Source organism: Lepidochelys kempii, chromosome 16 (assembly GCF_965140285.1).
Source record: "Lepidochelys kempii isolate rLepKem1 chromosome 16, rLepKem1.hap1, whole genome shotgun sequence".
In the NCBI taxonomy this organism is placed as follows: domain Eukaryota; kingdom Metazoa; phylum Chordata; order Testudines; family Cheloniidae; genus Lepidochelys; species Lepidochelys kempii.
The window spans coordinates 16098470-16114923 of NC_136395.1; the positions used below are offsets into that span (position 1 = coordinate 16098470).

Consider the following 16454-nt stretch of genomic DNA (forward strand, 5'->3'; position numbering starts at 1 on the left):
CAGTTCATGTACTCGGGTCGCTCAAATGGAAGGGCCTAAACTCAACCTCGGGTGAGAGCGCCCTTGTCGTGGCGAAGAGCAAACCCGGGCCCTGCTTCAGCGAGCTGGGCCTGGGGCAGAAAAACGGAGCTTTGTGGGAAGCCGCGGCGCTACGGCCGAGCCCCTGCAGCGTGCTCCCCGCGGACCGGCCCCCGCTGGCCTCTTCCGCCCTTTCGACTCTTTCCGGAACCCTTCGGCTTTCTCCGTACTGCGGCAGGCGCCTTCGGCTTCACTCGGTTTTTTCCGTGTACAGGGCACCTCCTCCGCGGGGTGGGGCCCTCTCCCTTCGGTTCCGGCCGGAGCCATTCGGTGCTGTGGGGGTGACGTCATATCCGGGCCAGCCTCTATAAAGGCCGGAGCTGGGGGTGGCGTGTGGGTAGTCTGTCTGACGGGCGGAGAGCGGGGGGCTGCGGTCGCCTCGCCGGACCCTCCACACAGACTTGGTGAGGAAGGAAGGAGGGGCGGGGGGTGTTACTGTCTACGACGGCCCGAGCGGGCGGCGGGGTGGGCCCGTTGAAGGCGAGCTCAGCTGGGCTCTCCCAGGCGCCCTTAGCCTGCGGAGAGAGACCGGTGTGGTGCGCCCCTCCCAGTCCCCGTTGGCCATAGAGGCGTTGCAGGGACAGGTGTAAAGCCAGGAGTTATCCCTATCTTCCTCGACGCTCGCCTCGGGGCGCCCGGAGGATGGGTGGGGGTAGCGGTGGGTGTCCCCCTTCTGTGCGCGCAGAAGCTCACCCGGGAAAGCTCTCCTGCTCCGCGACACCGCCCCGCGTACGCTGCCGTTTCCCTGGGGCTCGCCCAAGCTCGCTCGCGGCAGCCGAGGGATCCTTGCTACTGTTCGATTTCCCAAAAATGGATTTAGAGCCTTGACGTTCTCCTCCCAGGCTCGCTTCTTGTCATCGCTATTAACATAGTCTCTGCAGAGAGACGCTCTTCCTCCCCGCCCCCCGGTCTCTCTGGGCTCGCTTGAGTATAGGCGAGCTCAGGGCGGTTACGACAGTAGTGTAATGAGTGGCTGCATTTCTGTTACTCTTTCCTGATGGGGTCGGGACGGGAGGGAGGTTTTGGGGATGGAGGAACAGGCGATTTGTGTGGATGTGAAAGAGCGAGGCGGATCCGCCCTGTGTAGCTCCCAGCAGTAACAGCAGGAATTTCATTTACCGCTCTGAGGAGCGAATAAACACCCTGATAAATAACAGTGCCAGCAAATCTCCCTCCCCACAAAAAGAGCAGGGGAGATTTACACACACACACCCCCGCCCCCAAGCAAGCTTTGCAGCCTAATTACTCCCGCCAGCTTTGGGGGAAAATCTGGAGAGGGAAAAAATGATCACAGAGAGGCTGATTGCGGGGAATAACCCCTGGGTTCATTTCACAGCAATGGCTTCCCTCCCTGAGCCTTCACAAGCCCATCCCCTGTCCAAGGTCAGGAGATGCAGAAAAGTGAGGTAGCGATTCTGGATTTCTAGGTGGTGGCTGGAGAACTTCTTCCCCAATATAAAGATATATTTTTTAAAATAATCCTGGACTTTAACTGTTACAGGAGGGAATTTTTAAATGCTTGATTGAAACACACAGCAAAATCCTTCATCCTAACTGGAAGAGGCTTTTAAATAGCCTTAAATTAATCCCCTAAAATGAATGATAAAGTCTCCTTCCAAATGTGTGACTTTGCAAGACTCCAGATGCTTGACATAAGGGGGGAAAGAGGAGGATCATGGCTCGCTTTACAAAATAAATCAGGATTTTGGCCTGGCTTTCTCACCTTGTTCCTGCAATTACGGAACTCATCATAACATATTTCTGATAAATCAAAGGAACGTCAGCCATGTTTGTTCTGTTTGAATGGAGCTTATCCATGTATAGTAAAAGAAATATACTTTTGGCAGTTTACAAGTATTTCAGTAATGTAATCATTTATGTTAATATTTGAAACAGTTATTTTTGTTTGGTATTCGAAGTGTCCATGTGTATGCAGCAGTAATATTATGGTAGCTTTATTCTCTAGTCAGGTTCTTTAATACCATTTTTCAGTGAATGATTATACTTTCCAATCATTTGATCTTAAAATATACATGGCTACTGAGCAATTTGTCACTCAGATTTAAATAGGCTCAGGAAGACAGGTATGTTGATGTGAAGAATGGGATGCAGAAAATAGCCCCTGGGAATGGTTCTGTATCTCTGATTTAAAAATGTGTCCTGAACCAAGAATGCTCCTTTTAAGGTTTTCTGTCCACACCAAAGTGGTAGAAGATTCTATTGATTGCTTTTTGTGAGAGGCCTTGATCAGAATTTCATACTGGTTCAAAATAAAATGTTCTTTAAAACAAAAAATCACTGGATAGCCTTGTGCATTTTAATGCAATTAACAAATCAGCCTTGCTGTGAATTTTGTGTTTGTGTTTATAAAATGTGTTCTGAAAAGAACGAACAAAAGGATTGAAAGCTAGGAAGACTTCTGCAGCATTGTGAAGGGTTCATAAGTGTAGTAATGGAACCACTGGACTGTGTAAAATCATTGAATTAAGATAAGAGGTTATAGTGCTTGCATGGGGTAATTTATTTCCATTTCTGTTGTAACAGAAATCTTGTATTTGGAAAGGTCAAAGCAAGGTTCAACAATAAAAAATAATAGATGGTGTGCTTCTGTGAGCTCCATAGTTGGTGAGATTAACAAACACATTTTATTTTAAAGTGTGGTATTGACCCCATCCCAGACTAAGTCTTGTTTACCATCTTTCCCTATGCACAAGCAAGGTAAGAGCAGTCTCAGTCTTTTCAGACAGGGTGGCACCTCTGATTGTGAGCTGTTAATTTTAAAACTATCCCTCTCATCACTTCATGAAAATAATTTTTAAATTCTGCATTGCCTTAATTTTACCTGTGTAATAACTTTGTATGGTATTCATCTATTATATATTTTTGGATAAAATCAGACTCATTCTTGGGGTGTGAATTGCTTGCTTGCCCACCAGTCTGGGGCAAGTAATTTTAAACTGAGCCTTTTCTTATCCTGATATAGTAGTATTCCTTCTTCTCCTCCCCGCCCCATAATTTGTCTCTGGAGCAGGCACCAGAATAATGGGGTGGAGCAGATTGCAGATGTTGTTGAAGTAGACTGCCAAGTGCAGTCCAGCACCATGTGCCCGTTGCTGGCCATGTATCAAATAAGGTGGCAATCTGCCTTCTTACTGCTGTAATTGATCTACCCTAAGGTGTGATAATGCCATGCTAGATATGCACTTGCTTCAGAAAACACAAAGGCACATAACTGCAGTTGTCCCTGTACAAGAACATGGACTGCAGTATACTCATGGAAAATGCGGACTAGGGGATGCAGGGAACTGAAGATGTTAAAATTCAGTGTATCAGCCATACTTAATAATCCTTGAACAGCAATCCCAAAAAAATACGTTGTCACAGATTTTATTTACTGCACATATTTTACATGGGAAGTGAATTTAAGTATTTTGGAGGAGATTTATATTTAAAGTTTGCTTGTTAAGCGTGTTAGTTTCTGAGGCTGTATTTTAAGTCATCCTGTCTGATGAATTTGTATATGGAAGTGTAGTTTACCAAGTGAGATCACTTTCTTTACTTGTAATTTTTTTCCTTTAATTTAATTTTTTTTAAATGAAAATTGTGTATCTTAAGTCAATTCTCAATTGTTTTAATTACATTTGAATATTGATATTCTTAACATTGTTGCATGCAGCAGCTTACATAACAATCATTCCAAATTACATGTGGTGAGGAGAGGAAATAGAAAGATGTTACTTTGTCAGAATGTGTATTTTGTCAGAAGTTGCATTTGTTTGACCTATGTTACTACATTTGTAGATAGTGGTATGTTATCTTGATTTCCACCTCCCTTTTAGACTCTACATTCCTCCATCATGTTATCGTTTCGTAAACTCAAAGTCCAGGTATCTTATGAAATGCATGTAATGGAGTCATTTTCTTCATTTGCCTGCCTTTGTTGCAGTGATGACTTATTTGTGCCAAAAAACAGCCTGTTTTGAGAGTTGTGTATGTGTATAGACTCTAGAGCGTAAAATACAGCATGACAAATATAGCAGTTGCTTTTTTGTACTCTGTGGAGTGTAGATTGTGAATTTTTTCTGTTAAAGATTTCTCATTTTCTTCTGTGACGCATGGTGTGTGATCATTGTTCTGTCCTGATCATAGTTTTGTCTGATCTACTGTTGTTGTGTATTAACTTTTATAAAGTTCTGTTTTGCTTTAAAGGGCTGTTGGCCAAGAAAATATTTTTGATTACAGCATCTGAAGATCTACTGTGATGTACTGTGTAATGTAAATTACTGTAAACTGAAAAATTGGCCTTGTTTCCTATTCTATCAATATATACAGACACTGCAATCGTATAATTGCAGGGTAGCCACTGATGTGTGGGTTTTTGTAAAATGGTGGTCAAATAAATAAGATTAAGGAACAGAACTTGAGCTGGGTAATTAAGAGCAATATAAAGTCTCTTATTATGGGGTAAAATAAGTTTTTTATATATGTATCTTAATTACAGTAAGAGGTGATGATTGCAACATAATATTATTAAGAAAAAAGTTGTAAGTTAAAAGGTTATTTACACTGGGATCACACTGTTTCTCAGCTCCGTATTTCTGGATTTTGATGCAATGCAGTCAAGGTAATTTGCCTTCTCATGAGCTTCAATGCAGAGTGCAATCCCTGCTGACCTCTGCATAGTTACGTTAAAGGTCTGTGGTCATAGTTAAGAGTTGTACCTAATGAACCGTAATCAGTGGTGAAATTCAGCTATTTTATATATCATCTTCAAAGTGCCAAAATTAAAAAGAAAACGTTTGACTATCTTGCATTCTTAAAAATGTATAGTTGTCAGTGTGCAAACCATGAGATCATACTTTAAAGAAGACTGCTGTGTCCAGTGTTTTACTCCTACAGTTTCTTTGTACTTTTTCTTGTGTCCACGTAATGCACTATTAGATTCTTCTGTTTGAATTTTGCCTATTCTGCTATTAGTCCATACTAATATGCAGCAGCTTTAAATGATCTGACTTTAAACAGGCAGAAACCAAGACATTTGAATTTATTACTGCAACACTTTCCTTCACGTACCCATTTTTGCTTGTGTATTGCAGGGGTTTCTAAGCATTTGGGTGGTCTTTCTTACTGTGATTTTTGTGAACTTAAAAAGATCCTTTCCAACAACAGTAAATTAAATGAGTGGGTATTAATTTCCCTTCTTATAGTAGGGTAAATTAACAAAACCCATAATGAATTTTAATATAATATACTTCAATGTCGTCTTCACTGCCTTTCCAACATTATATCAGCACACGGAATTTTCTTCAAAGACCTAAGGAGCCCCACCATACTTCCTTTCCAGAAATTCTTCTCCCTTTTTCATCTTGGATAACTTACATTAACTAAGTTAAAACCAAAATTGGCATTATAAATTTTAGTAGCTGTTTAAACTTTATGAATGTTTCAGATAAGGATTACTAGTTGCCTAAAAACTTCAGAAAAGCCCTGAATGGAACAAGTGAAAATAAGATGTCTACCTATTAAAATTCTTTTCCCAGACCTGAAGAAGGGCTCTTTGTGGCTCGAAAGTGTCTCTCTCTCTCTCTCTCTCTCTCTCTCTCACCAACAGAATTTGATCCAATAAATGATATTACCTCACCCACCTTGCCTCGCTCCATATTAAAATTGACATGGTGGGTATAAAATTTTTACTACTTATGTATAATATTTGATTTTGTTTAATAAGAATCGCCCCTTCTCTTCTCTCCCAAAGGAAAGAAAATGAAAAGCCTGTAATGTGATAGCTATGAAAAATCATTAAAATACTTAATTCTTATGAATACAAAAAAGGCGTCTGAAACTGCTAAGTCTTTTTTGTCAGAATAGGAGGACACTATACTAAACAGTAAGTGCTTATTTTAAGAGATGGTCACTGTTTTATTACATTCCAAAAGTACTGATCACCATAATACCCGGGTGGTACTTAGAAAAATTAAAGTTTGGGTAGCTTTGGGTAATTATAAAAATGGTCTTGTGCTGAGATCTTGTATACAGAATTTGAGCACTTTACAAATTTTGCAGTCAAGTTTTAAGCCCTGAAAACATGATTTAGAAATTAAAATGCTGACAGCCATTATATTGTCCAAAACTATAATTCCTGCTAACCCACCTAGATACAACTGCTTTCCGTGGTTGAATGATGTTGCTGACATTACTGTTGCATTGTTGTATCTATAAATATCCACAGCTGAACATTCCCATTCAAATGCTTAGCATACCTCTTTTTTAAAAAAATTATTGTAGAAGACTAATCCTTGGCATATACAGTGCATTTGAAGAGATCTGGGGGTAATAAACATTTTTGTTTCAAAATTCATTCCATTCACTGGGCATTGCAGTCTTTTTTTAAAACACAAACTATGATTATAAATTGAAAATCGAAGAGTAAATCTGAGACAAAGTAGTTTTAAAACTATTAACTTGCAAGCTTTTCATAGAGATGATTGATAAGTTTTTTAAAAAAATAGTTCACAGTATTTAAGAATAATGGGAAATGTAGAAAGATCACAAAGCATTTTTAAGGAAGATGTGTGCCACTTTGGAGCTATTTTTCTGCTGGTTTTAGCTATCTAGAAGACAGGTTTTCAGAAGGAAATAACCTATTTAATTCAGACAGCCTCCCTGAACAGCCTGGAACTTTCTGTCTGTCTGACCTTATCAGCCCAGTGCAGATTGCAATGGGAGGGGCTGGTCTTGCACTATACCAGTCTCAATCATCTAGCACAATAATGTGTGGAATGTGATGTCTGTAAGTACAGAGACCAAGAATGAAGTGAGTTATCTGGTGTCAAGCTAGCAGTCATTTGATGCCAAGTATCAGAGGGGTAGCTGTGTTAGTCTGTGTCCACAAAAACAGCGAGGAGTCCGAGGAGTCCAGTGGCACCTTAAAGAGTAACCGATTTATTTGGGCATAAGCTTTCATGGGTAAAAAACCCAGATGCATCTGAAGAAGTGGGTTTTTTACCCACAAAAGCTTATGCCCAAATAAATCGGTTAGTCTTTAAGGTGCCACCGTACTGCTTGTTGTTTTTGTAGTCATTTGAGTAAAAAAATTCCACATAAACATTGTTGTAATTTAGATGTAAACAACCTTAAGCTGCTTTTATAGCTTTCCTTGTTTATACTGTTGCAGCCCTTTATACAGAAACATTTTAGTTATACAATTAAACGACAGAAGATTTAGAAACAAGTCAATGAATTGCTCTTTGGCTCCAAACAGGGTTACTTCAATTTTGAGATGAAAATACTGAATGCAGACTGCATCATTCTGCAGCATCGATGATTTTTATGCTCAGAGCTCCCCAGTGACTGCTGATAACATTTTGGCAGAACAGAGGCATGCTGACGTCCGCTGATTTGCTGCAGGAAAGAACAGTCCATTATTGCTAGACCAAAGCACTTCTTTTACAATTGACTTGGTCTACTTACTGTAGTTACAAAGAGTCTTTTATTTTGCAAGTTCCAGCAAAAAGATAGCCGAGTTAACTAGTTGAATTACAAAATATATTTCCCATTTTAAATAAGATATTTCCCATTTTAAATATAAACTATTGAAGACATTTTTTAGTAGTTAACAGTAGTGTTATAACCAAAGAGTATAAAACTGGAGTCTAATGAAAAAACATGACTTTAATTTTTCCTAGTAGTATAAATAATCAGAATAGGCAGCAATGAGATAAGATATAGTTGAGCAGGTGCAAATCAGGATTAAAACACTCTCCAACCCCACCTTTCTTGAGCAGTTTTTTAAAAATGGATTTAATCATAACTAGAAAACAGGACAGGAGAAATGCATTTTTAGTAGTGAATGGTTTATGTACTCAACATGTCATCCCTGCTTGAAGGCTGAGTTTAAACACAGTGGAAAGAGCAACTACTTTGTCAGTAAAATTAACGTGTAGTTGAGCTGAGATTACATTTGGAGTTTATGGTTATGTGAGATTCAGATTTGCTAATCTGATTGAGGCGTTACCATTTTTATCAGATTGAAGTTTAAGTATATTTGAACAATATAGTGCATGCAGATTTTTTCATGTGCTAGTTTTCTTGGAAAGAAATGGGTGAAACACCCATTTTTATTACTTCAAAAATTAATGCATAGTAGAATTTCCATCCCCTCACTTTAACTGCCGCAATGCAGCGGGGCCTCAAGAGTTCACAAGTGTAACAACTGCTGCTGAAATGGCTGTTTTACAGCAGGGTGTGACTGTGCTGGAAGAAAGCTTTGGAATGTGTGAATTCGCTTCCATGTGTTCCTTTTTATTGGATGGTCCCATTCCAAGTGTCTGGAATCTGAAGAGGAAATATATCTGTAACATATATTTTTCCCACCTGTGGAATTTTGCATGAAATCATACCCAGATACATTTCTGATGTAGACATACAGCTGAGTAGAGACTAATAATTCCTCATTCAACAGCATCTCATAGAGATCACCTGTCTTTCCCTATATTTGATTTTTCATTACTTTTTTCATAAGAGTGATACATTCTCTGGACTGTGTTTCCATTTTGATATGTGTAGGATTTACATGATAAGCAATACAGATGTACATGTAAATAACTGCTCGTTAAGGTAAGAATTTGCCTGTAAACGGTGAAACCTGAAAAATTATTTTATTTTATAAGCACAAAATGTTCATTGCAAAATCTCTGGGATGGTCACTGATTGGTTAAATGTTTAAGTGTATTAGATCTTAATGTCACTGACTGTGATGAACAGAATTTTGTTTTAGGTCCCATTTGTCCTTAATACTTCTGTGCCATCAGAACTTTTGGTATTGGAGGATCAAGCTCCCTATTTACATTTAAATTTTGATGAAGCTACAAAGAAAGTAGAAAGGGGTGAAACCTTTAATGGAAAGTGGCTGCAGGAGTACAATATTTATTCTTCTCACTGCCTGTAATAAAAATGATTTTCAAAATATGTATATTTGTTTTTTTGCAAAAGGACTGCAATGAAGATATATAGCAGAGAGGGATAATTAATGATTAAATCCTACTATTTCTCTTCCTTCCCCAAAAGTTGACATCTGTGAAGTACAATGTGAGCTTACTGGGTTTTAAAGTTTTATGTAAAATAGAAAGTTTTGTTTTACAAGTTTCTTTATGTAAGAGAATGAGGAGAACATAAATAGGGCCTTTTAGCCATTCTGTAACAAGCAGTAATATTTTTTGTCTTTCTGTTATAAGCATTTTTTTTAAATAAACAACCCTAAGATTTTAAACATTTTTACAGTAGAAATAGTGGGGCAGTTTTTTTATTTTTTTCCATATACTTAGCTCTGGTAGTATATTTCTACCAGATTCTAGCATGGTACTTTTGTGGTGGATAAATGTCATTTATGTTGCTGGGTAGATTCTTTGATCTCCCATCAGGACTTTTAAGAAACAAGTGGTTGTTGAGTCTTTTCATGGGCATTTCCCTTGTAATGCTTTCTTGATAGAAGGGTTTCTTTATACAGAAAACACTAGGTCTGTAAGTAAACCATGTGTGAGACTAAAAACAAACTTTACTTTCTCAGATCTTGGCATATTTGCCTTTGTTTCATGTCAGAAGCAAAGTTATTAATTGAAGTTTTTTGACTTTCAGAAAATGGATCCAAGTGGTGTAAAAGTGCTGGAAACAGCAGAGGATATCCAAGAGAGGCGCCAGCAAGTTTTGGACCGATACCACAGGTTCAAGGAACTGTCTACTCTGAGACGCCAAAAGCTTGAAGATTCCTATCGATTCCAGTTTTTCCAGCGTGATGCAGATGAGCTGGAAAAATGGATCCAGGAGAAACTCCAGATTGCATCTGATGAGAATTACAAAGACCCAACCAATTTACAGGTACATCCTATTTCTGTCTCCTACCTTTCACCCCGGCACTATTGGCCTCCAAGCATACCAGGTTCAGTCTGTGGAATAAGTACAACAAACGTAAAAATGTAGCTGAAATAATATAGTGTGATAAAAGGAGCTGGATGCAAACATCTACAAAGCTTTCTTCAGTAAACTGGTTTCTAAATTGATCCACTGTAAATGGCGTATTGTAATGATGGGTTAGTCACTGAAATCTTGTTGGCCCTTAAGAGAATGGAATGTCAATACAGCCTTTTTATTTCCAGAATCTAGTGGATACTTCAATTATATGAGTAGATTTGGGTAAATTCTTATTATTTCCATAAAAATTACATTTGCAGAAAAATATGCTGTGTGGGAGGGATTACCTCCAAAGTGTTTGAAAGCTCTGCAGCACAACGAGCAAACAAAAATAAAATAACTAAAATTGAGATGTTTGAATCCGCCCAGGAAACGTGGTACAGCTGTTATTTCAAATGTGCTGTTTTACTGTCTGTGAACGCTGCTACAAGTGCAAAAAGTGTAATAAATGTACTGGTGTTGGGGGGGAGAGAGGGGGGAGCGGATGTGGAAGAAGGCAGCTCCTCAGATTTTAGTCGTCATCTTTAACGTTTTACTTACAGGGGAAACTGCAGAAACACCAAGCCTTTGAAGCTGAGGTGCAGGCCAATTCAGGGGCTATCATTAAACTGGATGAGACTGGAAACCAGATGATTAACGAAGGGCATTTTGCATCTGAAACTATAAGAGTGAGTGCTAGAAATCTGTTTTCTACAAGTTTTTTCTTCAGTGTAGATAGGCACTTTTATCTCCTTTTTCTAAAAACTTTTCTTCATTCCAAATCTCCCAAACTGTGTATCACAGCACGAAGTCGATTTTTAAAACACTTGCTGCTATGCTATATTAGCTACATGTTTTGACAAATTCTGGATTCTTATTAAAATAGCTTTCTTTGAACCCTCTATCAGTGCTTCTCTTTTACTCCTTCTCTTTCGTATTCTCATTCCTCTGGCTACGTTTCTTATTCTAGCTTACTTCTGACTATGCTTTACTGTGCTTTACTAAACTACTGCTCTTACTTTGCACTCATCCATTTTTTTAAGGCTTATTTGGCGGGGGGGAGGGCGGGGGTGTAAATCCACCCTTTCCAGGTCTTGATTAAGTTTGCATAGCAATTATGCAAATGGATAACTAGTTTGCAGATGTCAGTGATGCACAACTCTTTAACAGAACAAATATGTTTTCCAAATATTTTAAAGCTCTTCTTTTGTCACTTCTTCTTAAAAAGGCTGTAAAAGGTAAAGTTCTTCAAAAAGAAGAGAAATCAGTGACAAGGGTCCTTCTTTTCACAGTTATCAAATTTACTGATTAATTTTATTTATTACATTTCTAATATATAGCTGAGTTAAGGGTGCTTACAGAAGCGCAATGACCAATTTGTGTCATTATTTTAGAGCACTTTTTATAAATTATGCATATTAGCCCTAGCCATCTCATTGCATAAGGATATTTTGATCTTGTAATTTATCCTTAACAAAAGTAAAAAATTACTTTTCAAATAAGTGGTCTAATTCTGTTTAAAAATATTGAAAATCCTGGGACATGGTGATCAATGTAAACTTTAATTTGTATTCTGTTTGGAATAGTAACCTGTCTGTCCATGGTTTAGTCTTTCACGCCATACAGGACTGCACAGCGCCCAATAGTAACTGCTACTCAAGTTGGGCTCCATATACGAGTAGGTGAATCTTTGACTGTGCAATGCTGCTTTGTCACTTTCTCTTTGAATGCCTCTTTCTTCCTCTTTGATAGTTTGCAGTGTGCTGTTGGACAATGTTAGAGATTCACATAGCGTGAGCTCCTTCTCTCCTATACACCTCTATAACTAAGCCTATTAAATACCTTTAAGTATGTATCCATGTTAGATCTCTGAAAGCTCCTCTAACTTGCCTTTTATGTTCCAAATCTCAGTGTGCATAGTGTTATAAATGATGGGTGAAACAGCTGTTTTCCTGTTTTGCAATTTGTGTGTGTGTGTTTTTCTTTTAATTTCCATTAAAGCTTAGAGAGAGAGAAGTTGGGTGAGGTAATGTCTTTTACTGGACCATTGTCTGCTGGTGAAAGAGACAAGCTTTTGAGCTACACAGAGCTCTTCTTCAGATCCTATGACTCTGACTGCACATAAATGTCTAATGGTGGTCTTGTTAGTTGACAGAAGTTCATTCTTGCTTTACCTAGTGTAACATTTATGAAAATAGGATTCAAATGAAAATTTCTATCATTTTAGGAGTTGAGAAAATAATTGCATTGCAAAGTTTCATATTTTATGAAATAGAATTATAATGTCGGCATCTTATTTATGTCTTTCAGACTCGACTGCAGGAGCTTCATCGACTCTGGGAGCTGTTGCTAGAGAAGATGCGTGAAAAGGGGATCAAGCTGCTGCAAGCCCAGAAGCTGGTGCAGTACTTACGAGAATGTGAAGATGTCTTGGACTGGATCAATGACAAGGTATATTATGGTTAAAAGAATATCCACTTCCATCATATAGCCTTTACAACGTCCCAATTCCATGAAAGGATTTATATGGAGCTGTTTTATCAAAACATTCACTGTCTTATTGTTTTAAGGAACCATATGGGATTTAAATACGGTTTTATGAATTGTTGTAGTTCTTTGTGTGATATAAATGGTAGGTATACAGAGCATTCTAGCCTATTTCAGCAATTGCAAAAACAATTTTAGGAAATTGATAGAAGTAATGGATAACAGAGAAATTCTCTGTATGTTGAGGATACCATGAAACATGATACTCTTTTCTTTGCTTAAGACAACCCTTAGTATTTCTCATAGTGGCTGACTGTGCCTTACCTACATTGTGAAAGCTGCTGCACATAAAAGTAAGGTTTTGTGACACGTATGCTAAAATGAACAAGTATGAAAAGGGAGCGCTACCCATTGAAAAGTTTATAAGTACTTAGCTGTGACTGGAATATCTTTAGAGAACCATTGCAAGAGAACAGTTTGCTTTTGACCTCTCTGAACATTGAGGAAGCAGAACCACAAACCACAATACTAAAGTTTAAAAGCCACAAAATGATCAGCTAGGTTTTCTTAATGATGACTCGCTGTTTTGTGGCACTAGGAGTTTCAAATTGTAAATCCTCCTTAACTGCCATTAAGTATTACAAAATATTTTTCATAAACCTGTCCCTCATTAAAATCAGTCAGCCTGACACTGTCAGCTTGATATCTAGTCCATGTCAAATTTCCCTATTTCCCCTTGTTTTCCTAACACACACCCCACCCCCCCAGATGTTCTTGTTAAACCCTGGATTTGTGCTGGAAGTGGCCCACCTTGATTATCATACACATTGTAAGGAGAGCGATCACTTTACATAAGCTATTACCAGCAGGACAGTGGGTGGGAGGAGAGAAAACACCCATTTTTTCATGATTTGTGTGTATAAAAACAAACATCTTCTGTATTTTCCACAGTATGCATCCAATGAAGTGAGCTGTAGCTCACGAAAGCTTATGCTCAAATAAATTGGTTAGTCTCTAAGGTGCCACAAGTACTCCTTTTCTTTATGTCAGATAAAGGAGTTACAAGTAGCTTCAGTCACTGTACCTGCCCCTAAGTATGCCTGCTAATTTTTCAGTTTTTACAACCACAGCTTCCTGATTAAAAACAAAACAAAAAACAATAGTTGCTGTGGACAGGACCCATGCAAACCAGACAAATAACTGTAGAGCGGAGGTTCTCAAACTGTGGTCCGCGAGCTCCATTGAGATGGTCTGAGAATAGTTCCCTCTAAGGTGCTCACCTGGGTGGCTGCACATGAGAGAATGAAGGGCCACCCATCTAATTAGTGGAGTTGCACAGGCATGGCTCTACTAATTAGGTGTCTGGACCCTGGAGAAGACGCACATGTACAGAGAGGTGGTGGCCTTGGGGGGAACAGGGGGTAGGTGGGATGGGGCAATGGGGTGAGAAGAGGGGGTGGGGGAATTTGGGACGTGCAGGACTGTGGCGGCCAGAGAGAGAGGCAACTTTCCCCAGCTCCAGGGCTGTGGCTGCTGGGGAGAGACCCTCCCTCTCCTTCCCAGCCCCAGCTTGGGGGCTGCCGTGGTGAGGGGGAGAGAGGGCACATCCATCACATTAGAAAGGTAAGACTACTGATATTAAAATATGAGTTATGTGCTTTTATTTGTAGAACAAAAACACATTAATTATTAAGGGTTTTTTTATATATAACACTTTTATCCAAAGCGCTTTACAATAGTTAGCTAACGGTTCAAACAACATTTGGAAAGATCATTAAGTAGTCCGCCGAGACCCTGAGCAAATTTCAAGTGGTCCGCAAAAAAAAATATTTGAGAACCACTGCTGTAGAGAAACTGACTGATAGCAAAGTAAACACACTGGAAGAAGGAGAGAGATATTTTTCTCTAATCTCTTTATTATAGCAATCTTAAGTGTTACTTGAACTATAGTAAGTGAAAATTTTTTGGATGAAGTGGATTTTAAGTTGACAGTGTTCCTTTTAAGGATGCATTTTAAAACTGCCTTTAAAGCATAATGAACTTTGTTTTGCTGTACCCACTGTAACTGTCTTTGAAGTGGCAACATTTTGCAGCTAGAACAGCTGGTTTCCCAGTTTCTAATAGGTTTTCTGTGTGTTGGCTTGTGATAGAACTGATTTTCTTGTTTCCTAACATGCTAGGAAGCAATAGTGACCTCAGAAGAACTTGGCCAGGATCTGGAGCACGTTGAGGTTTTACAAAAGAAGTTTGAAGAGTTTCAGACAGACCTGGCAGCCCATGAAGAAAGAGTAAATGAAGTAAACCAGTTTGCTGGCAAACTTATCCAGGTAAATATCGGTGTGTTGTGAAAAGGCCCCCTAAGTGATGCTGTTTAGATTCTTTAAGGAGTGTTGGGTTGTAAATTGAAACAGTAGTTGTTTCTCAAAAATGTACAGAAATTGATAGCATACAAATATAGGTAAGTATCTGAAATCTGTTGTGATAATTGTGGAAACAACAATTGAAACTCAGTGAGCAAAAATTTGCTGTGCTATGCCAGCTGTCACCTTGGAGGGAAACAGAGGCAACTGTACTTGCATATGGGGTAGATCTATAGATGCTGAATATTCTCAACAGGGATTCTTCTGCTGGGTAGGTTGTGTAAAGCTCTGTTAGACAAGAACATTCCTCAAAGGAAAACTCTGTGAGGAGTGGTTTTACAGGAGTAACTGACAAGCTCTCATGAAGACCTGAAGTTAAAACTGTTTCTCCACTGCCATCCAAGACTAAAGTGTCATTTTCTACACCTGGTTATCAGCTGGGCGTGAGAAGGCATGGGATCCCAGGACAAATGCGGGGATTGGTTTTCCAAAGGCCTACAGCGTACAAAAGAAGTATAGGTTTTTATGCAGTGTCTTATGAAAGTATTGGATGTTTGGCTGCTGCAGTAAAACTATAAAGTTGAAAGATTGGGAGGAAAGGGACGGTGTTTATAAACTGATCTTGTAGAAACACAGGAACTGTCTTGGTGTCTGTGGAAATAAATCCATAGACTGTAAGCCATCTTTCTTTTGCTCATCAGGAGCAGCATCCTGAGGAGGAACTGATCAAGTCTAAGCAGGATGAAGTAAATGCAGGCTGGCAACGTCTGAAGGGGCTGGCCCTTCAGAGGCAGGGAAAACTCTTCGGGGCAGCTGAAGTTCAGCGCTTTAACAGGTATGGGCTTGGCCGGATTTGTTTGGTGCCTATGGTTCTGACTACACATAAATATCTAATGGTCCATTCTACTGCATTTAAGGTTGTGTGAACACTTGACATCCTCTGTCATGTTTTTGTTTTGCAGCTTATTCATTGTTCCTTCCTGAAAGAAGGACCTACAACATCTATAATGACATCCAGAATAATAATCTGATTTTTCTCGTTAACTCTTAAAACCCTCATCTCTCGCCTTCTCCTTGCCAGATGGCAGTTCTGTCTCCCTCCCCTCTGTCTGAAGGCCCCCTCCTCTAAATCCAGCCTCGGTAAACACCAGAAGAGGTATCCCTCTCTCATGCTGTTGGCTAACTAGTCATTATGGAGCCACTCTGGCCTCTGATAGATTTTTCCTTTCCTCACCACCCTTGTCTGTGCTGTCTGATTGCTCTTGGTGGTTTCTTGGGATGAGGGAGGAGGTCGGTTTTAGTAATCATGGGAGGTGGGCCCTGTAGAATCAGTGAGGCTTAAAGAGTGACTGTTTCTGGGAGGAACCGAAGCCACAAATCCTGATCTGCCCCTACACCAGCTGGCCATTTGTGCTCCCAAACCTTAAAAAACACTTGTAAAACCTTCTAGGGTTGTCTAGTTTCCTAAAGATTGATTAACAAGTTTCCGTGTAATGACCGTTGGATGATATCACCAGGGCTTTATTGTCATGAAGGCCTACATCATTGTGATGTTTGTGACAGGTAGAAGCTTTTTACCTTCTT

General features: G+C 39.4%; 1 protein-coding gene across 6 annotated transcripts in view; it reads left to right on the forward strand.

The window, feature by feature from the left end:
- Nucleotides 1-374: 374 nt before the first annotated feature.
- The window catches only part of SPTAN1 (spectrin alpha, non-erythrocytic 1), a 72538-nt gene continuing 56458 nt past the window's right edge, over nucleotides 375-16454 (forward strand). For all 6 annotated transcript variants that reach the window (XM_073314432.2, XM_073314425.2, XM_073314426.2 and 3 more), the window contains exons 1-6: nucleotides 375-482; nucleotides 9712-9951; nucleotides 10587-10712; nucleotides 12334-12474; nucleotides 14691-14837; nucleotides 15572-15705. In XM_073314432.2, the coding sequence (XP_073170533.1) occupies nucleotides 9715-9951; nucleotides 10587-10712; nucleotides 12334-12474; nucleotides 14691-14837; nucleotides 15572-15705 (785 nt within the window). In that variant the 5' untranslated portion in view covers nucleotides 375-482; nucleotides 9712-9714. The remainder of the gene's footprint in view (nucleotides 483-9711; nucleotides 9952-10586; nucleotides 10713-12333; nucleotides 12475-14690; nucleotides 14838-15571; nucleotides 15706-16454) is intronic.